The sequence below is a fragment of the Eimeria tenella genome, genomic scaffold, assembly GCF_000499545.2.
Source record: "Eimeria tenella Houghton genomic scaffold, Eth_scaff64, whole genome shotgun sequence".
In the NCBI taxonomy this organism is placed as follows: domain Eukaryota; phylum Apicomplexa; class Conoidasida; order Eucoccidiorida; family Eimeriidae; genus Eimeria; species Eimeria tenella.
The window spans coordinates 157,302-177,322 of NW_013543430.1; the positions used below are offsets into that span (position 1 = coordinate 157,302).

General features: G+C 47.4%; 5 protein-coding genes across 5 annotated transcripts in view; 1 reads left to right on the forward strand and 4 right to left on the reverse strand.

Moving 5' to 3' along the window:
* Window positions 1–971, forward strand: part of ETH_00033395 (uncharacterized protein) — a gene marked incomplete at both ends in the record, with an annotated part of 9,117 nt that extends 8,146 nt beyond the window's left edge. The window contains 3 exons of the mRNA XM_013377860.1: window positions 1–171; window positions 380–440; window positions 909–971. The exon at window positions 1–171 is cut by the window's left edge and continues 47 nt beyond it. Coding sequence (XP_013233314.1) covers window positions 1–171; window positions 380–440; window positions 909–971 — 295 coding nt within the window. The remainder of the gene's footprint in view (window positions 172–379; window positions 441–908) is intronic.
* A 1,513-nt stretch (window positions 972–2,484) lies between these two features.
* Window positions 2,485–5,174, reverse strand: ETH_00033400 (uncharacterized protein; the record flags this gene model as incomplete). The annotated part of the gene is made up of 5 exons (XM_013377861.1): window positions 2,485–2,619; window positions 2,917–3,156; window positions 3,283–3,419; window positions 3,600–3,777; window positions 4,032–5,174. The coding sequence occupies 5 exons, from the start codon at window positions 5,172–5,174 to the stop codon at window positions 2,485–2,487; spliced, it is 1,833 nt and encodes a 610-aa protein (XP_013233315.1).
* Window positions 5,175–7,544: 2,370 nt separating this feature from the next.
* ETH_00033405 (uncharacterized protein) lies at window positions 7,545–7,877 on the reverse strand (the record flags this gene model as incomplete). Its single annotated transcript, XM_013377862.1, has 1 exon — window positions 7,545–7,877. One exon carries the CDS (start codon window positions 7,875–7,877, stop codon window positions 7,545–7,547), a length of 333 nt encoding a protein of 110 aa, XP_013233316.1.
* A 5,987-nt stretch (window positions 7,878–13,864) lies between these two features.
* ETH_00033410 (uncharacterized protein) lies at window positions 13,865–15,295 on the reverse strand (the record flags this gene model as incomplete). Its single annotated transcript, XM_013377863.1, has 3 exons — window positions 13,865–14,166; window positions 14,500–14,628; window positions 14,914–15,295. 3 exons carry the CDS (start codon window positions 15,293–15,295, stop codon window positions 13,865–13,867), a joined length of 813 nt encoding a protein of 270 aa, XP_013233317.1.
* Window positions 15,296–16,769: 1,474 nt separating this feature from the next.
* The window catches only part of ETH_00033415 (uncharacterized protein), a gene marked incomplete at both ends in the record, with an annotated part of 8,948 nt that continues 5,696 nt past the window's right edge, over window positions 16,770–20,021 (reverse strand). Inside the window, 9 exons of the mRNA XM_013377864.1 lie at window positions 16,770–16,938; window positions 17,225–17,280; window positions 17,370–17,438; window positions 17,614–17,847; window positions 18,164–18,472; window positions 18,626–18,736; window positions 18,968–19,046; window positions 19,264–19,388; window positions 19,505–19,905. Of these exons, the coding sequence (XP_013233318.1) occupies window positions 16,770–16,938; window positions 17,225–17,280; window positions 17,370–17,438; window positions 17,614–17,847; window positions 18,164–18,472; window positions 18,626–18,736; window positions 18,968–19,046; window positions 19,264–19,388; window positions 19,505–19,905 (1,553 nt within the window). The remainder of the gene's footprint in view (window positions 16,939–17,224; window positions 17,281–17,369; window positions 17,439–17,613; window positions 17,848–18,163; window positions 18,473–18,625; window positions 18,737–18,967; window positions 19,047–19,263; window positions 19,389–19,504; window positions 19,906–20,021) is intronic.

Sequence of the window (20,021 nt, forward strand, 5' to 3'; positions counted from 1 at the left end):
GGAGCGTTTGCTGCATGCGGAAGCAGCAGCTTCGGGGCTGGATCTTTCTGGTTCTGCGCCTTCTTATTTGAAAGAAACAGAAAAAGAAAAAAGAATGCGAAAAGACATGGGCGTGGGACTTTTTAACTTCTGGCGGCTGCTGCACTTCTGGAGGGTTCACTACATACGAAGGTGCGCGAGCTGTACATACACCCCAAACTTTTCGCACTTTTTTCCCCTTCTTTGGCCCGAATTTTCACTTCAAGTGATTCAAAAAGGCTTTTAATTGATTAATAATGCATTTTAAATTAATTTAAATGCGTTTTTGACGCCAATTCCGCACTCAGAGCTTTCCGTTCTCTTGACTTGTGCACTGCGCTCGGGTGTACGTACACCTCAGGAGAAAGGACGCCCGCGGCCTGGAATTTGCCTGTCAAATTCCTCTGCATTACTGGCACGAAGTGAGCCTTTGTCTTCAATTACTTTTAATTTAATTTAATTTAATTTAATTTAATTTTGTTTTATTTTGCTTTATATCCAGAGAACTCTCTTCGTGCTGCTGCTGCTCTTGCTGCCTTTGGGTCTGCCTTTCGGTCTTGTTGCCGCTGCTGCCGTTTGCAAGTGTACCATCTATATGTAATATATAAATAATATGAATGTATATATTTATTTATATCTTTATTATATCTTGTAAATATATATGAGGATATATATACATATATGTCTGTATATACACACAAATATACATACATATATATATATATATGTATATTACTATATTTATATACATATATATGTATATATATTAAGTGCATATATTTATATATATATTCACAATGCCCATGCGTGCATATGTGTGTGTATTTATGTTTATTTATATAGATGCATTTAAGAATAAACACGGTTTTCTTTTGCTGCTCTTGCTGCAGCTCATTTCAATCCTCTGCGCCCCTCCAGAGGAGCCCACGAGCCTCGCCCACCCTCTCCCCTGACTGCAGCAGCAGCAGCAGCAGCAGCGGCAGCAGCAGCAGCGGCAGCAGCAGCAGCAGCAGCGGCTGCAGCAGCAGCAGCAGCTGCTGCTGGAGAAGCCGCTACTGCTGCAGCAGCAGCAGTAGCAGCTGCAGCAGCAACAGAACAGTGAATTGTTTAAATTCGTGAAAGATGTTTTTTAGTTAGCAACATAACAAAAAGAAAAAAAAATAGAAGTGAAAAGAAGCCCGTGGCTTCTCTGGGCGAGAGCCTTCGCGGGGTGTACAGACAGCTCGAACGTTCTGTTCAACAAAAACCCTTTTGTTATTTCTTTCATTTTATAAAAAGTCTCCTTTTCTCCAAATCCAACTTTCCTAAACTTCCCCATTTCCCTCACAAATCTTCAAACTCCAATCTTCTTCAAAATTGCATTTCATAATTAATTATAATAATAGTAGTAATAATTAATAATAATAGTAATAATAATAGTAACAATAATAATAAAAATAATAATAGCAATAAAAGTAATAATGATACTATAACATTAGTAACAATAATAAAGATAGTAAAAAATAATAAATAGTAATAATAATAAAAATAATAATAGTAAGAATAATAGTGAATAATAATAATAATAACAAATAGGCTTCTATCCAAACAAGTTTTAATTTTCGGAATAAATACTTTTTAAAGATTTGCTGCAGCAAATCTCTGGTGCAGTGCTGCTGCCAACTTGTATATTTATATACATATATTATACTAGTATATATATATGTATTATACATATATATGTATATTGGGTGAATAATATACATTTTATATATAAATTGGGTTTATAAACAAAAAGATCAAAAGAACCGGCGCATGCATTCCCGCGGGTGTACGTACAGCGGAGGGAGTGTGGAAGATGTCTAAAAAGGTCACTTTTTGACGAATTTTAGTTTTATTTGTTGCAAATTTTGGGACTTCTAAAATGATTTAATAAACTTAAATGCATTTAATTCATTTAATGGATTATTTATTCGTTTTTTCCCGCATTTGGCCGACAGCCTTGCTGCGCCGCCAGCAGCAATGGCCCTACAGGCGACTTGCAGCGAAAAGGATTCATTCGGGATGAAATTAAATAAATTAAAGTTTTAATTTAATTTCTAAAAAAGAAATAAAGAAGTCTCTTTTTAAATGCTATTTATTCCAAACGACAAATGACAAATTGACTAGAAGTTTGGTTCTCGTTTGACGATGTGAGGTGTACGTACACCTCAGCAGCTCCGGAATAAACATAAAATTCACTAATAGTTCGACAGCTGCAAATGCAGCAGCAGCAGCAGCCTCTGCTGCTGCTGCTGCTGCTGCTGTCGTGTACCTGCGGAGCTTGCTACTGGACCTGCTGCTGCTTTCATGCTGCCTGCTGCTGTTGCTGCTGCTGCTGGAACTACTCAGGGCTTTGCTGCTGTACCTTATACAGAACCTGCTGCTGTTAGATTAGCTGCTGCAGCTGTACCGGCCCCTGCAGCAGCAGCAGCAGCAGCAAGACTCTCATCTGCTGCTGTTCTGGCGGCGAGAGAAAATATTAATGGTCGCGATGGGGCGGGGCTGCGGCAGCTCGCTGTAAAGTGCAGGTGCTGCTGCTGCTGCTGCTGCTTCTGCTGCTGCAGTAGAGGCCTCTAGGGCCTGCAAAAAAGCGCAAGACAGGCAGCAAAACAGTAAATGGAGCTGTACAGACACTGCAAATCTAGAAGCAAACTGCAGCAAAGTCAAATGATCCAAAAAGACCCACAGGACAGCAGCAGCAGCAGCAGAGCCAACAGCAGCAGCAGCAAGGATTCAGCAGCAGCAAGAACGACGAGAACGCAGGAGCCACCTCAACAGCAACAGCAGCAGCAACAGCAAGACACGTGTTCGTCCCCGCAGGCTCTGCGCTCAACAGCAGCAGCAGCAACAGCAGCAGCAGCAGCAGCAGCAGCAGACCTCAGCAGGGTCTGCGTAGCTGACGCCGGACTGCAGCGCAGCAAAGAAGGCCTCATTTGCTGGCCTCGAATGCATGCGGGTCCATTCGGCATTTGAAAGGCCCCAAATCTCTTTCGAACTCCCCACAGCAATCCAGGGGCTGCGCAGGGCCCGCGGAGCAGCAGCAGCAGCAGCAGCAGCAGCAGCAGCAGCGCTTTGCTGCGCCTCCGGCCCGCTGCGCACGCACGGCGGCATGCACGCCTGCACAGCAGCAGCAGCAGCAACAGCAGCAGGGGGGCTGGTGGCGCCGCGGGGAGAGGATGACTGCAGCAGCAGCAAGGGCAGCAGCAGACACAGCAGCAGCAGCAGCAGCAGCAAGTCACTTACTTTGAAGCACGCCCAGGTGGAAGATGCTATATTTGCTGCTCCATTAATTATGCCTTCTCTGTGCTTGTGCAGCAGCGCGAGAGCAGCAGCACCAGCAGCAAGAAGAGTCTCCAGCAGCAAGCGGGTGGTGGGCCAGCCTGAAACACAGCAGCAGCAGCAGCAGCAGCAGCGGACTGTGGGCGTGTCTTGGCGCCGTTGCTGCTGCTGCAGTCTACGCGCTGCCGCACTGAGGCACCTGCTGCCGCTGCGCACAAACAGCAGCAGCAGCAGCAAAACGAGCAGCAGCAAAACACGCAGCAGCAGCAGCAGCAGCTCACAGCCCTCAGCAGCATCGCTGCAGCAAGAGAAGCAAGCCTCGTCGAGGCCCTGCTCCCTCGCCTGCTCCACATAGCTGCAAATTGCTGCTGGGATTTCCTGGCCAAAAGTAGCAGCAGCAGCAGCAAAAGTGCTGCTGCGGCTGCGGGGCCCGCAGACGCTGTCTTCCTGCTGCAGCACCTGCATGCGCAGCAGCGAGCAGCAGCAGCAGCACTTCTTGTTTTCTTTGTTTGCAGCCAATGGAGAAGCAAGAGCAGCAAAACAAATCCAAGCAGCAGCAGCAGCAGCAGCAAAAGGAGCAGCAGCACTGCTGCTGCTGAATGTAGCCGCAGACCAGCCCCAGCAGCAGGCGGCGTTTAGCTGCAGCAGCAACAGCAGCAAAAGCCCCGCAGCAGCAACAGCAGCAGCAGCACTGACTGCAGCTGCCTGCGTACATCATCACAAAAATCACTGACAATGGATTTGCAGCAGCAAAGATCAGCAGTTTCGAGGGGAGGCAGTGCTGCTGCTGCAGCAGCAGTTTCCTCAGGCTCCGCAGCAGCAGCAGCAGCAGCAGCTGCAGCAGCAATGACATCAGTTGCTGCAGCCTCTTGCCGCTCCTCAGCGACAGTCCCTTCCTCCTCCTCTAGTTCGCCATCTGCTGCTGCTGTTGCTGCTGCTGCTGTTGCTGCTGCTGCTGTTGCTGCTGCTGCTGTAGCTGCTGTTGCTGCTGACACGGGGCTAGACAAGTTCGCGCGCAGCTGCTCCTGCTGCTGCTCTTGCTGCTGCTGCTGCTCTTGCTCCTGCAGCGTCCCTTCCTCTAGCTGCTGCTGAGCTTCTTGCTGCTGCTGAGCTTCTTGCTGCTGCTGAGCTTCGTGCTGCTGCTCTTGCGCCTCTTCTTGCTGCTGTTGCTGCTGCTGCTGCTGCTTGTCCTCCACTGCTTTGAGTGTCTCTTTTGCTTCTTGTTTTGCTTCACTCTTGGCTTCTTGCTGCTGCTCCTCTTTCTCTTTTCCTGCTGCTGTCGCTGTTGCTCCTGCTGCTGCTGCCTTTGCTGTTGCAGCTGCTGCGGCTGGCGGCAGGTCTTCAGTGCTCAGCGTGCTCTCCACAGCCGCAACCTCCAGCTCTTGTTGTTGCTGCTGCTGCTCTTGCTGCAGCTCTTGCTGCTGCTGCTGCTGCTGCATGTCCTCCTCTTCGGCTGTAGCAGCAGAACTTTTGCTGCTGTTATCTGCGCCGCATCCCTCTTGCTCGTCAGCTTCAGCGTTCCCTTCCTTTCCCTGCTGCTGCTGCTGCTGCTCCTGCTGCTGCTGCTGCTCCTCCTCCTGCTGCTGCTGCTGCAGTTGCTGCTGCTGCTCCTGCTGCTGCTGCTCCTCATGTGCTGCGGGCGCCGGCTGCAGATCAAAGGCCGGGGCATCCGGTTCCTCCGAGAGGCTGGTGGCGCAGCGGGTTGCTTCATCTGCTGCTGCTGCTGCTGCTGCTGCTGCTGCGTCTGCTGCAGCAGGTGCTGCTGCAGCGCGAGGCGAGAGCAGCAACTCATCCGAGTCAGGAGACAGCAGCCGATTTTTGCTGCGGCGGGAATTTCCGTTTTTGCGTTTTGGCATTTTGTGAAAAAAGAAATAAAATAAAGAAGAAACAAAACAGTTGCTGCTGCTGCCAAGAAGGCGCGAAGGTCTGCTGCTGCTGCGGGCCTTGCTGCTGCTGCGGGTCCGGTTGCTGCTGTTCTGCTGCTGCTGCTGCTGCAGCAAAGGCGCAAAAAGCAGCAGAAATCACGCGAAATGACCAAAAACTAAAGAAAAGGATTTAATTCAATACCTGGAATTGTTCAACAAACAAACAAATCCCAAAAAGAAAGAAATCAGCAGCAGCAGCAGCAGCAGCAGCAGCAACAGATTGTCTCCCTCGCCCGCCTGTGGCTCGCCCTGGCGCCTGCTGGCTCTTGCTGCTGCTGCTGCTGCAGTTTTGTCTGCTGCAGCTACTGCTGCTGCTTCCTTCAGCAGCGCGTTAAATCAAGGAACACCAAACAAACAAACCTGAACACAGCCTCCGACCTGGTGCTGCCGCTGCTGCTGCTGCTGCTGCTGCTGCTGGACTGGCTCCCACACACCCCACACCTGGGCTTGCTGCACTGCAGGGGCTGCGCTGGCCCATAGACCCACGCAGCGGTGAAACTTGGAAATAAAAGAATAAAAAGGAATTAATATAATTAATGTAATGTTTTTAAATTAAAATTAATTCAAACAATTTGAAAAAAGAGCAGCAGCAGCCAGTTGGGCTTCCACCCACGCCAGGCGCCGGAGGGGAGGAGAGGGGACCTCGCGGGCGTTTCTGCTGCTACAAAGGCTCTTTTATTTCCTTTTTATTTATTTATTTATTTATTTTTATTTAATTTGTTTATTTAAATCCAAAATAACTCACTTTAGAGGCCGGAAAACACTGAATCTGGCCCCGGCTCGAGTCGAGATGGCTAGGCGCCGTGTGCCGGCGGGCGATTCAACGCAGCTGCGGCTGCTGCTGCTGCTGCTGCTGCTGCAGCGAAAAGGCAGCAAAGACAACTCCAAAGAAGAATTTAAAAATATATTTTGCATTTAGTTCCCCAAATTGGGCGAAATTTTTGCACAAAGAGCGCGGCGAGCAGCAGCAGGGGCCCCAGGCTGCCAGCGCAGCAGCCCCAAAGCCGCAGGCGCTGGAATCACTGCAGCACAGAGGGAAAAGTTGTTGAATTATAAATTAATTTAAATTAAATTATATTTATTATTATTCTGCTGCAAAGTTGGGGGCCCAGAGCAGCAGACAGCTGCAGGAGCACGAACAGCAGCAGCTCGAGAAGGAAGCAGCAAGACGCAACTGTCCAGACACCCGAACGCAGCAGCTCGAGTTCTTTCCAATTTGAAATATTTCATTTTTTCCTTTTCTTCTTTTTATTTCCTTTTTAGTCTCTCATTCTCCTTCCCGCTGCAGCTGCTGCTGTGTCTTGCTCCGTCCCCCTCTCCGCGGGTCTCAGCTGCTTCTCTTCACCTTTGCTGCTGCTGCAGCACCCTTCAGCAGCAGCGCTGCAGCACCAGCTGCGCAGCAGCGCAGCAGCGCAGCAGCAGCCCTGCAGCAGCGCAACACCAGTCCCGCAGCAGCGCAGCAGCTGCATCCCTGCAGCAGCAGCCCTGCAGCAGCCCCCCAGCACCCCTGCATCAGCACCGCAGCAGCAGCACCCCAGCAGCAGCAGCGGCAGCAGCGGCGAGAGCAGCAGCAGCATCAGCAGCAGTAACAGCAGCAGCAGAATCGGCAGCAACAAAAGCAGCAGCAGCAGCAACAACAGCAACAGCAGCAGCAGCAACAGCGACAGCAGCAGCAGCAGCAACGGCAGCAGCAGCAGCAGCAGGATGTCGCAGGCGTGTGGGGCGTTTGTGTCTGCTGCTGCTTACGGGAAAATGCTGCTGCATGCAGTGCGGCATCACCAGCAGGCAGTTTGTGGTTTGCTGCTGGGCCCTGGGGAGTTATTAGAAAAGCGGAATTCGAAGTTGAATTTAAATTCAAATAATAATTCAAATAATAATTCAAATAATAATTCAAATGGTAATTTGAATAATAATTCAAATTCAAGTAGTAATTCTAATTTTAATTCCAGTTCAAAAAAGAGACCCTCAGCAGCAGCAGCAGCAGCAGCAGCAGCAGCAAATGCTGTTCTTGTTGCGGACGCCGTCCCGCTGCTGCACACCCACATGCTGCACCCCCAGCTGCGCCTCGGAGTCGAACTCGTAAGTGCTGCTGCTGCAGTGCTGCTGCTGCTGCAGTGCTGCAGCTGCTGCAGTGCTGCTGCTGCTGCAGTGCTGCAGCTGCTGCAGTGTTGCTGCTGCTGCAGTGCTGCAGCTGCTGCAGTGCTGCAGCTGCTGCAGCTGCTGCAGTGCTGCTGCTGCTGCAGTGCTGCTGCTGCAGTGCTGCTGCTGCTGCAGTGCTGCTGCTGCAGTGCTGCTGCTCTGCTACTGCTGGAATGCTGCTGCTGCAGTGCTGCTGCTGCAGCAGTGCTGCTGCTGCTGCAGTGCTGCTGCTGCAGTGTTGCTGCTGGAATGCTTCTGCTGCAGTGCTGCGGCTGCAATGCTGCTGCAATGCTGCTGCAATGCTGCCGGTGCTTCAATGCTGCTACTGCTGCTACAGTGCTGCTGCTGCTGCAATGATGCTGTTGCAATGCTGCTGCTGCTGCTGCTGCAATACTGCCGCTTCAGTGCTGCTACTGCTTCAGTGTTGCTGCTGTAATGCTTCTGCTGCTGCTGCAATGCTGCTGCTTCATTGCTGCTGCCGTGCTGCTGCTTCATTGCTACTGCAGCAATGTTGCTGCTGCTGCTGCTGCTGCTGCTCGGACTAAAGGTCCTCAATTGGCACTTTTTGGACTTTATTTTTTTCAAATTTGCTGCTGCGCAGGTTGAAGCCCTCTGCGACGAGGAGGCCGCAGCAGCAGCAGCAGGAGCAGCAGCAGGAGCAGCAGCAGCAGCAAAAGAGGGTTCTTTGCTTTCATTTTTGAATTTAAAGGAATCTTACAAACCCCAAATCGTTGGATTTTATTATTCGGATTTCTTAACTTCCGAAAAATCTGCTGCTGCTGCTGCTGCTGCTGCTCCCAACAAACAAGCTGCCCATATTGCCCGCGTGCTGCGGCAGCACTATCCCCAGCTGCTGCTGTGCATCGTCAGCCAAACCCTAAACCCTAAACCCTAAACCCTAGTAAACCCTAGTAAACCCTAACAAACCCTAAACCCTAGGCACTGGCTGCTGGCCGCGCGGGTCGCCCTTTCTGCTGCAGTGGCTGGGGTCTTGAATTGAGGGTTTAGGGTTTAGGGTTTAGAGTTTTGAATTTAGGGTTTAGGGTTTAGGGTTTGGGGTGTATGTGCACCTGCAGCTCGACTTCCGGAAGCTGCCGACGAATGAGCCGGTGACAACAGTAAGTTTAAAATTAAAAAGATTTAATTAAAACATTTAATTCAAAATCCATTCAACCTGCTGCTGCTGCTGCTGCTGCAGTTCTGGACCTGCTGCGGCTCCTCGTGGGCCAGCTTGCCCCCAGAAGCTGTGCGCTGTTCAAAAGCTGCTTTGCTGCTGGCAGAAAGAGCAATTGCAGATAACATGTGAGTCAAAATAAAATAAAAAACAAAAAAGAAATTAAATACTTTAAAATAATTAAACATAACTTAAAATAATTAAAGAATTCAATATATATATGTATATGCATGCGCATGCATTGTAGTTGGGGTGTATGTACACCGCATGCGCGCTCGTTGAAAGTTTTGGAGTTTTTTGAGTTTTGGTAAAATGCATTTGCATGCACTCAAATAAATAAATAAATAGGTAAATAAATGTGTTTATTTATATATTTTATTTATATTTCATTATTTCTTTATTTATTTATATTTATTTTCTCGTAAATGATATGTGGCTATACCTGCAGTGTGAATGGAGTGTACGTACAGCTGGGGAAACCCAAGCCCTTTGCTGCATGCAAAAGAAATTCATTTTAATTCATTTTAATTTACTTTCACATTTGCAGAAGATTTAAATGCAAGATGCATTTGTTTATGGTAGAATATAAATAAATATCTGAGTGATACATATATATATATATGTATGCATGTATAGGTGTTGTTCATGTACATCTACATATATACATATACATATTTATATATATATGTATATATATATATTTTGTCGATTTAAAATGAAAAAAAGATAAAAACGAATAATTGAATTCTTGTTTTTTCTATTTTCAGGTATTTGAACTTTCACGATCTCGATGATCATCTTTGTGACGTTTCTTTGTCGCCTTTAAACCCTTTTCTTTTTGCGGGGCACAAGGACCTCGTAAGTGCAGCTTGTTGTCGATTTAACCATTTAATTAATTAATTCATTTCATTTGTTTAATTAATTATCAATTTATTCATTTATTTATTTGGTTTTTCGTTTATTCGAGCTTCCAAAGTCCTCGTCTAGTGCTTACAGACTGCCGTGCGTGGGGTGTACGTACACCCGAGAATCCGTTTTGTTTCTCGGACAGCTCACGAGGGTCGCTTGGCAGATTTATTCTTTATTATTTTATTTATTTATTTATTTATTTATTTATTTGTTTGCTTTAATTAAATTATATGGTTTATTCAAAATGTTTTTTAATAATTTAATTGTTTGCGAATTCCTGCAGATCGCAGAAGACGCAGAAAGTGTGCGCGAGAGTTTGGGGTTGGAGGCGCGCGCCTAATCGGCGGAAATGAAAATAAATAAATAAATGAAAATAAGTAATCAAATAAAATGTTATTTTAATATTTGAAATAAATATTAAAACAAAATAAATAAATTAAATGATAAATGTTTTACAGATTGAAGACTCAGGAAGATCCGAGTTCTTTTCCTTTGCGCTGGCCCTTTTGTTTTAGAAATAAAAAGAAATAAATAAAAACGAAATTAATCCATGATGAGAAAAACAAATCGAATTCGTTGAAGTCGCTAAACCCTAAACCCTAAACCCTAAACCCTCACCCAGCCGCGACTCGGTACAGGCGAGACGGCTTGGGGCGCCTCCAGGCGCTCTTTTAGGGTTTGTAGCTGAGGGTTTGGCTTCTCAAGCTCGAGGGTTTAGGGTTTAGGGTTTGGGGTTTAGGGTTTGCGGGTCTGTGGGTGGATTTATTTGTTCGTGAGTTTCGGAGCCCAGGCGTACGTACACCCCGCGGGCTAGGGCTGCGGGCCCAAAGGCCTCCCCACAAAAAGACAAACTGGAGAAAATAAATTAAGAGTGATTTCATTTAAATCCTGAGAGTTCTGCAGCCAGCGCAGCGCACAGCGTGGGGTTTACGTACACCTCAGCCCTCTCCCCGAGCTGCTCAGGTGTACGTACACCCCAGTTCCTCAGGTGTACGTACACCCCGCACTGCTCCAAACAACAAATGGCTTTCGCCGTTTAATTCTTTTATTTATCTTTTGTTTATCTTTTGTTTATGTTTTATTTTTGTTTACATTTCTTTTATTTTTTTTAGACTGTTCAGCAACTCCTCAGCGCGAGGTGTACAGACAGCTGAGTAGGGCTCGTGAGGAAACTTTTTATTTAAATTTTTAATTTTTTTTAATATTTCCTCTCGCCTGTCGCTTCCTTATTTGCACCAGTTTTTTATAAATTAATTATTAAATTTATTATTTATTTATTTATTTTAATTTTATTATTTCTTTCCACTTGAGTTATTTTTCCTGTTCGTTCTACTGCAGCTGCCCTCCCCATTTCTTCACTCCATTTATTGAACTAACTTGACCAATCCAATAAATTAATTTAATATAATTCATTTAATTTAATTTAATTGCACTAATTTAATTTAATTTAATTAAACTAATTATTTACTTAATTTTTTTAATTCAACACTTTACCTCTTTTGCAAAAATTATCTTTTCTGAATTCCCCGGCGGCGTCTCAGCGAAGTGGCTGAGGGCGTTGAGGGCCTCGACGAGAAAGTCTGCGAAAATGGCAAATAAAAGAAATAAAATAAATAAATTTATTCGTAACTAAATTAAATCAAACTAATTAAAATAAATTAAATAGTTCAAAGTAATCAAAGCAAACGCGGCGGCGACCTCAGGAGCTGCTCGGCTCTGCCAGCAGCAGCAGAAAAACGGATAAAACAGCAGCAGCAGCAGCAGCAGGAAAAGAGGAAGCAAAAGCAATGCAGCAGAAAGGAGAACTGCGGAACGTTTCAACAAATAAAAATCTCCAAAAAGACCATTAAAAAAGCCGACTCCGCCGTTTTGAGGTGTACGTACACCCCACAAGTTGCGGTGTACGTACACCCGGGCGCATGCATGCATGCAGGCCTACGGAGCTGCGAGCCGGGCTGAGTTTGGGCCAGCACTTGGGGGCTGTAGAAAGAAACAGAAGCAGCAGCAGCAAGTGCTGCTGCTGCTTCTTCTTCATCCATTCCTTCTAAGCTGCTGCCGCTGACTAGAGTGCCCCCCGGGCCGAGGCAGAGCAGCAGCAGCGACATTATGCTTCTGCATGCTTCGCTGCTTCTGCTGCTGCTACCCTGCTGCTGCTGCTGCTGCTGCAGCTGCTGCTGCAGCGCTGCTGCTGCAGCAGGCACCACTAGCAAGTGGCTTAGGCCCACGCCCCCAGAGGCCTTTAAAGCTGCTGCTTTTAAACTTTTGGCATTTGCTGGCAGCAAAAAGACTGAGGACATTTAAAGAACAAAAAGAATAAATTAAAGAGATTAAAAGACAAGTAGCAGCAACAGCAGCAGCAGCAGCAGCAGCAGCCAGAATGGCAAAAGGAGACGAAAGAGGCAGAAAAATAGAATCTAAGATGAGACGCAAATGCAGCATATGCAGTCCAGAGAAACAGCAGCAGCAGCAACTGCTGCTAAAGAAGACAAACAGCAGCAGCAGCAGCAGCAGCAGCAACTGTCGCTAAAGGGGGCAGCAGCAGCAGCAGAAAGGAGACAAACTTGAAAAGCAGAAGCACAGAAGTGAACAAGTAAATAAACAACTCAATTAGTTTAATAAATAGACAATTTCTTGCAAAATAAAAATATAAATAAATGAATAAATAAATATTCAATAAAAGAGAAATTAATGAAAATAGATTAAATGAATAGATGAAATAAATCGAATAATTAAATAAGTGAACTAAGTTAAACCAATTAAACCAATTAAATAAATTAATTAAATTAAATGAATTAGTCATATTAAATTAATTAATTAATTAATTAAGAATAAATTAAAATAAAAATAAAAGTTTTCTACTTTTGTCTTTCAAAAGCTGCAAAGGCGGCTTCGACAGCATCGCAGCAAAAGCGGAAAAGTCCTAAAAACAAAAAAAATAAAAATAAAAATAAAAAATAAAAAATAAAAAGTAAAGGTTATAAATTATAAAGTATTGGTTTTAAATTATACATTGTGAATTATAAACTGTAAATTATGAAATTATCAATTAGAAGTTTAGAATTAAAAGTAATTAAAAAAAAATAAACGAAAAGAGAAAAGTAGAAAGAAAGCAAAACAGAAGAACAAAAAAACAAAAGAGATAAAGAAAAAAAGGAATGAAAAACAGAAACCAAAAAGAGGAGTAAAGAAATTAAAAAGATGAAAAAAAGAAGTGAGATATAAGAAAAAAGAAATGAAAAGAAGAAAAAAGAAATAAAAACAAGAAAAAAGAAACAAAAAGAGGAAACAAGAAATAAAGATAAGAAAAAAGAAGTAGAAATAAGAAACAAGAAATAAAAGGAAGCAAAAAAATAAAAGAATCAGGAAAGAAAAAGGAAATAAAAAAGAAACAAAGAGGAGAAAAAATAGCTTATCAACGTTTTTCCTTTTTAATCAAATCTTGAAATGTTTAAAATCTTTTTTTCTTTTTTATTTGATTTTTAATTATCTCCTTAATCTCTTTAACCTCTTTAAATCATTCTTTGTTTCTTTATTTCAACTTCTTTTTAGTTTGATTTAGGTCAATTTAATTTAATTTTAGCTTAATTTAATTTAATTCAATTTTTAATTTTAATTTAATTTAATTTTAAATTTTGTTTTTAATGCTTTACAGCAAAGAGAGCGAAAACGAAAATTTGGGCCTTCACCGGCAACAGCCAAAAAAGAAGTTCTGCAACATCTTCCTGAAAAAAAAATGAATAACTAAATAAATAAATAAATAAATAAATAAATAAATAAATGAATAAATGAAAAATGAAGAAACAAAACAGCAAAAGAATTAAATGAAAAGGAAATACAACCAAGAAGTATAAATAAAAAATCAAAAAGCTAATAAGGCCAAAAGGCAAATAAATGAGGGAGAATTATATTGAGTATAAAGGATTAACAATTAAACAATTTAAAATAAACTTTAAATAAAAGGCAAATTAAAACCAAATAAAGTAAAATGAAGTTAAATAAATAAAATAAAAATAAATAAATAAATAAATAAATAAAAAGACCCACAACTCTGCTGCAGCAAAGCCCCACGAAGTCGCCTTCACGCGGCCGCAGCTTCAGAGTGCAGCCTGCAGCTCGAAAGTGCTCGAAAAGCGAACAAATTGCATTCAATTATAAAATATAATAAAAAATAAATAAATATAATTCAAAAATAATTTAAAATGATTCAAAAGAATTCAAAAACGAACAAAAATGGACGAGAAGGCGCCGAGTGTATACTCCAGCGAGGTGTACATACACCCCAGCGAACAGCGGAATGCGCAAATCGAAATTTCAATTGCGGCGCTGAATTGTGACCACTTTTGAATTTAAAAAGACTTTAAACAATAAATAATGAATAATAATTAATTATAAATCATAATTAAATATATTTATCGGGAAAAAACGGCAAATTTGCAAAAAAATTACATTCCAGCCCCTCCACTAAGTGCGGCAGCCGGGACAAAGAGCAAGCCAAGGCCTCCAGCTCCTCTTGCTGCAGCAGCTGTTGCTGCTGCTGCTGCTGCTGTAGTGCATGCAGACGCTCATCTTGCTGCGGCTCGGGCAGCCTATTTTCCTGCTGCTGCTGCTCCTGCTGCTGCTGCTGCTCCTGCTGCTGTCGCTGCTCCTTAGATAAGCCGCCGCAGAGCAACAGCTTATCAACAATGTCAGGAGGCAGAGGCACTGCAGCAGCAGCAACAAGCAGCAGCAGCAGCAGAAGCAGCAGCTGCAGCAGCAAGCGTAGCGACAGAAGCCACTGGTACTCAAACTGGCTGCAGCAACTGCAGCAGCTTCTGACTGTATTTGCTGCTGCTTGCATGTCTGCAGCTAGCTGCAATATGGCGGGTGCAGCACGACCAGCAGCAGCAGCAACAGCAGCAGCAGCAGCAGCAACAGCAACTCCCCTTTGACTACAAAACACACACGGAGAAAAACACGCTCATACCCTACACAAAACCGGGCCTACCGATGCAACCTCTGCTGTTGCTGCTGCTGCTGCTGCTGCTGCAGTCTCACCGCATGCAGAGAAGACACAAAATAGGAGCTGCCCCTGGAACTGCTGCTGCGGCCCCACACCTGCTGCTGCCAGCAGCAGCTGGCCGCTGCTGACGCCCCTCACGGCGCTGCCTGCTGCAACCAGTTGACCTGTTGTTTCAGCAGCAGCAGCAGCAGCAGCAGCAGCAGCAGCAAGTGCAGCAGCAGCAGTATATTTTGTCTTAATATTTATTCCTCTGTATGTATTTATTTTTAAATATATAAATATACATAAACACATATGCATGAACATGTAAGGTAAAGATATAAAGGCTGCATTTAGATTTGCTGCTGCGTTTGCTGCTAAGGCGGTGCTGCTGCAGCGTATTCCTGCTGCAACAGATACATTGCTGCTGCAGCAGCCTTTAAGGGACCTGCTGCAGCGCAGCAGCTTACCCAAAAATAGCCGTGGAGGCGGCAGGTTTGCTGCTGGAGGGGGGCTCTCGGTGCATGCTGCTGCTGCTGTTGCTGCTGTTGCTGCTGTTGCTGCTGCTGCTGCTGTTGCTGCTGCTGCTGCTGTTGCTGCTGCTGCTGCGCCCGCTGCTTCTCTAGCGGAGGGAAGGAAGTCGGACAGAGGCAGCCAGCTGCTGCAGATGTTGCTGCTGCTTGGGCAGTTGTTGTTGCTGCTGCTGTTCTCACTGCTGCTGCTGCTCTCACCGTTGCTGTTGCTGCTGCTGCTGCTGCTGCGCGCGCCTAGCTTGTACTCAGCTGCTATTACTAGCTTCAGTCTGATAACCACCTCGGAAGCCCGGGGGGCCCGAGGAAGGCTTTCCATCATCAATGCAGCAGCAGCAGCAGCAACAGCAGCAGCAGCAGCAGCAGAAACGGGGCCTCCCTGAGCTGGGGGGCCCCCGCTGCAGCACGAGGAGGCCCCTAGCGGCCGGGCGGAGTCTGTGTCTTTTTAAAAAGGAATTAAATGCATTAGTTGGTATTTTAATTAAAAATAAACAGAAGAAACTGCTAAAAAGCCGGTCTAAAGCGCTGCTGCTGCTGCTGCTGCTGCTGGGTCCACTAGGCGGACCGCGCGGTTTCGCTGCTGGCAGCGGGGGGCTTAAAGCGAAGCAGTTTTGAATAAAATTCGATTTAATAATTCAAATTTAAATTAATTTGTTTAATTAATTTATTTAATTTCAATTTATTTGACTTTAAAACGAAGTTCCGAGGCAGCAGCCCGCTGCTCAAGTCCGCGCTGCGCTGGGGCCCCCCCCGGGTGTGCCGACAGCTGCTGCGTTTCGGCTAAAATGGTTTTATTGGTTCATTTATTTATCAAATTTATTTATTTATTTATTTATTTTAATCTAGTTTTATTTAATTTAAATCATTTTAGCAATTAATTTGCCCCAAAGAGCCTTTGGGAGGCTTTGCTGAGCCGCCGCGGTGTCGGCGCAGCCTCGGTCTACTGGAGTTTTTAGAAAGAATTTTCATCATTTGTTTATTTATTTACAAATATTCCTTTTTATTTATTTAAATTTAAAAATAGAATTCAAATTGAAGGCAAAATGAGTCATTTTATCCCAAAGAATATCAGGAGGACAGCAGCTGCAGGCCAACTGCAGCAGACGCAGCAGCAGCACAAGCAGCAGCAGAAGCAGCGGCAGCAGCCACGTGAGCTGCTGCAGCAACTCACGAGGCTGCTGCTGCTGCTACTTGCTGCTGCAACAGCAAATACCCAACCAGACAGCAAACAGTACTGCTTCTGCTCCTGCTGCTAGCGCTCTCCTTACAGCCGCCTCGCGAGTCCCTGCAGCAGCTCACGAAGTTGCTGCTGCTGCTGCTGCTGCAGCAGCAAAGAAGAAACTAAACCGTCGCCAAAGTTGCTTCTGCTTCTGCTGGGGCTCAGCAGAACAGCAGAAGCAGCGGCTGTGGGGCCCCACACAGATTCGGTTTGCTGCAGCAGCTGCAGCAGATTTGGTCCGCTCCAGCTGCTGCTAGCGTAAAGCAAACTACATGTGCTGCCTCTAGGTCGTTTGCTGCTGTTGCTGCTGCTGCTGCTGTGGCAGCGAACATTTCACCTGCACGAAACCTAAACCTGAATCCCCAGGCCGTAAACCCTAAACCCTAAACCCCAAACCCTAAACCCTAGCTAACAAAACGGCTTTTGCTGCTTCATAACAAATGGACAAAGTTTTACAACTCTAATCCCTATTGAAACGATGAAAGCAAATAGACAAGATGAGGGGATAAACGCGCCCGCGCAGCTGCAGCAGCAGCAGCTGCTGCTGCTGCTGCAGCTGCTCTTGCTGCTGCAGCAGCTACTCTTGCTGCTGCAGCAGCTGCTCTTGCTGCTGCAGCAGCTGCGCTTGCTGCTGCGGCAGCAGCTGCTGCTTCTGGCGCAGTTGCATCTTTTGGTGCTGCTTCTGCTGCTGCTGTAGCTGCTCCTGCTGCTGCAGCAGCGGCTCAGGACGGCAAACAGATGTGCGGCTGATAAGAGGGAGAAAACAGCAGCAGCAAAAACTAAACTTGCTCTTGCTGCTGCGCACTCAGCAGCAAACAAGGGGCCCCACATGGCGAAGCAGCAGCAGCCAGACCCTGGCCCCCAGAAAGCACCCCAGGGCTCATAAGTTCCCCCTGAAGCAGCAACAGCAGCAGCAGCAGAGCAGCAGCAGCGCAGCAGCAGATGGGCAAAATGCAGTGTCTGCAACGTCAAGCTTTGCTGCGCCTGTGTGCTGCATCTGCAACAGAACGCAACTGCGAGTGTGTAATAAACGGCTGCTGCTGCTGCTGCTGCTGCTGTTGCTGCTGCTGCTGCTGTTGCTGATTCCCCTGCAGCAGTTCCGCCAGCAGCAGCTGCTCCGTTTGCCGCTACTTTAATTCAACTTTTAATCAGCAGCAAAAGGAAGAAAATTTCTTACCGCTTTGAGGAGGGTTTGCTGCAGCCGAGGCAGCAGCAGCGGCTGCTGCTGCAGCACCGCAGTGCGTAGCTGCAGCAGCAAACGCAGCAAAGGCTGCAGCACAAGCGCGTGTTTGCAGTGCTCAGAAGCAGCAGAGAAATGCAGCAGTAGCAACCATAATAGCAGCAGCAGCATCGGCAATAGGAGCAGCAACCGCAGCAGCAGCAGCAGCAGCAGTAGCAGGAACAACAGCAGCAGCAAATACCTGGGCCAGTGCTGCTGCTTGCATCTGCAGCTCTCGTGTCGCCTCTCGCTGCTCTCTCAGCGCGGCCTCCTGCCTAATGCCATCTGCTGTTGCCGCTGCTGCTGCTGCTGCTGCTGTTGCTGCTACGTGCTTCTCCAGCAGCAGCACTGCTGCCTCCAGGCGGCCCTGCAGCAGCAGCTGCGGCAGACGGGCCAGCCCACCTTCTTCGTCGAGTTTGTCTTGTAGAAATGCCAGCTGAAGCAGCAGCAGCGGCAGCAGTAGCAGCAGCAGCAGCACAGCAGCAAACCCGCACACACACTGGAACACTTAGCTTAGCCGGGCGCCTCAACAACAAGCGAAGCCACAACAGCAGCAGCAGCAGCAGCAGCAGTTGAAAGTGCAGCAGCAGCCGCAGCAGCAGCAAAAAGGGGTCCCAGTGGGGCTATGCACAACTCCAGGCTCTCTGTTTCAAAGTAATATGCATATGCCTGCAGCAAAAGTGTAGGTTTGCTGCAGGCTGCTGCTGCTGCTGCTGCTGTTGCTGCTGCTGCTGCTGGGCTGTGCCACGTACGACTTGGGCAGGTATTCGCTGAGGCCCCAAAAGAACAGCAAGAGACTGTAGCTGCTGCTGCAGCGCTGCGAAAAGTCGCTGGGCCTTTGCACGCTCTGCTGCTGCTGCTGCTGCTGCTGGTGCTGCTGCAGCAGCAGCAGCTCCTTTGAGTCCCACAAGGGCAAAAGGCTGCAGCGACGCATCTTTTGCTGCCAAGAGCTTCCAGTGTCTCTCGAGGTGTAGCAGCAACTCATCCCATCGGCTGCGCTCTTGTCTACCCTGCTGCTGCTGCTGCTGCTGCTTCTGCTGCTGCTGCTGTGCCGCCTCTCCCTGAAAGCACCGCAGCACAGCAGCAGCCCAAAAGTAGGAAACAGCTTCCAGTAATGCTGGTATGGTGCTGTTGCCGCTCCCGCTGCTGCTGCTGCTGCTCCTGCTGTTGCTGCTGCTGCTGCAGGTGCTGCTGCTGCTGCTGCTGCTGCCTACTTTTGCTGTGGATCTCAGAGCGCAGTAAATAAAAGCGTGGAAGGCCCCCAAAGGGTTCAGTGAGCAGCAGCAGCAAAGACGAACAGCTGCTGAGAGCTCTCCAAGGAATGCCTGCAGCAGCAGCAACCCGTAGCAGCAGCAGCAACCGCAGCAGCAGCCACAGCAGCAACATATGGAAAGACCTCAAAGAAGCACAGGAGAAGGGGGGCAAGCTAGAGCTGCAGCAGCAAATCAAAGCAGCAAGCTGAATCAAAGAACGGCAGCAATGAAAGTTTGCAGGCTGCTGCTGCTGCATTTCAGGCTGCTGCTGCTGCTGCTGCTGCCGCTGCCGCTGTTGCTTACAAGGCGAGCTGCTGTCTCTGCTGCAGGCAGCAGCGGCGAATAAGCTGCTTCGTCAACTGAGGCTAGAAGGCATTGAGCCCTGCGGCAGCAAAAGCAGCAGCAGCAGCACCTGCTGCTGTTGTACCCAGGGGTTCTTCGCGTGGAGAGGCGCACTTGCAAAAAGCAGCAGCAGCAGCAGCAGCACAAAAGCAGAGGCAGCAGCACGACCAAAACAAGCCTTAACAGTACCCGAAGCAGCAAGAACGCAAGCAACACAACACAGCAGCAGCAGCAGCAGCAGCAGCAGCGTGGCCCACTGCGCAAGAGCTGATATCTGCAGCGCCTCTGAGGCGGAGACTGTGCGGCTTTGCTGCTGCTGCTGCTCCTCCACCAGCGGCAGCTGCAGCTCCTCTTCCTCGCTGCATGCAGTGACGTCAGAAGCCTGTATGCAGCAGCAGCAGCAGCAGCAGCAGATATGGCTAGCTGCCGCAGCAGCAGCAAAGGCGGCAACTACGCAACAGCTGCCACAGTGCAGCTTGCAGCTGCCTGCTGCCCTACATCAGACGTCGGAGCTTGCTGCTCTTCACTGAGATCCGTCTGCTGCTGCTGCTGCTGCAGCTGCTGCTGCAGCAGCAGCTCCTGCTGTTGTTGCTGGAGATGCTTTAGCTGGTGCGCCGCAAGAAAGGCTTGCGGCAGCAGAGCTGTCTGCCCCTTTGAAGCCGCCACCCCATCCTGCTGCTGCTCTTCTTGCTGCTGCTGCTGCTGCTGCTGCTGTTGCAGCGCAGGCTCTGGCGCAGGAGACAGCGGCCGCGGAGCAGCAGCACGCAGCAGCAGCACTTGCGGCAGCCGCAAATCGCCGCCGCCTGTGAGCGGCAGCAGCAGCAGCGGCAGCACTGGGGGAACAGTTAGAGTGCTTCCGGGGATTTGCTGCAGCAGCTTTCCACATTGTTCCATTAGTGCTGCAACACGGGAAAGAGCGACAAAGGGCTGCTGCTGCTGCTGCTTCTGCTGCTGTTGCTGCTCCTCGTGCTGCTGTTGCTGCTGCGGCTGCTCTTCCTGCTGCTGTTGTTGTTGC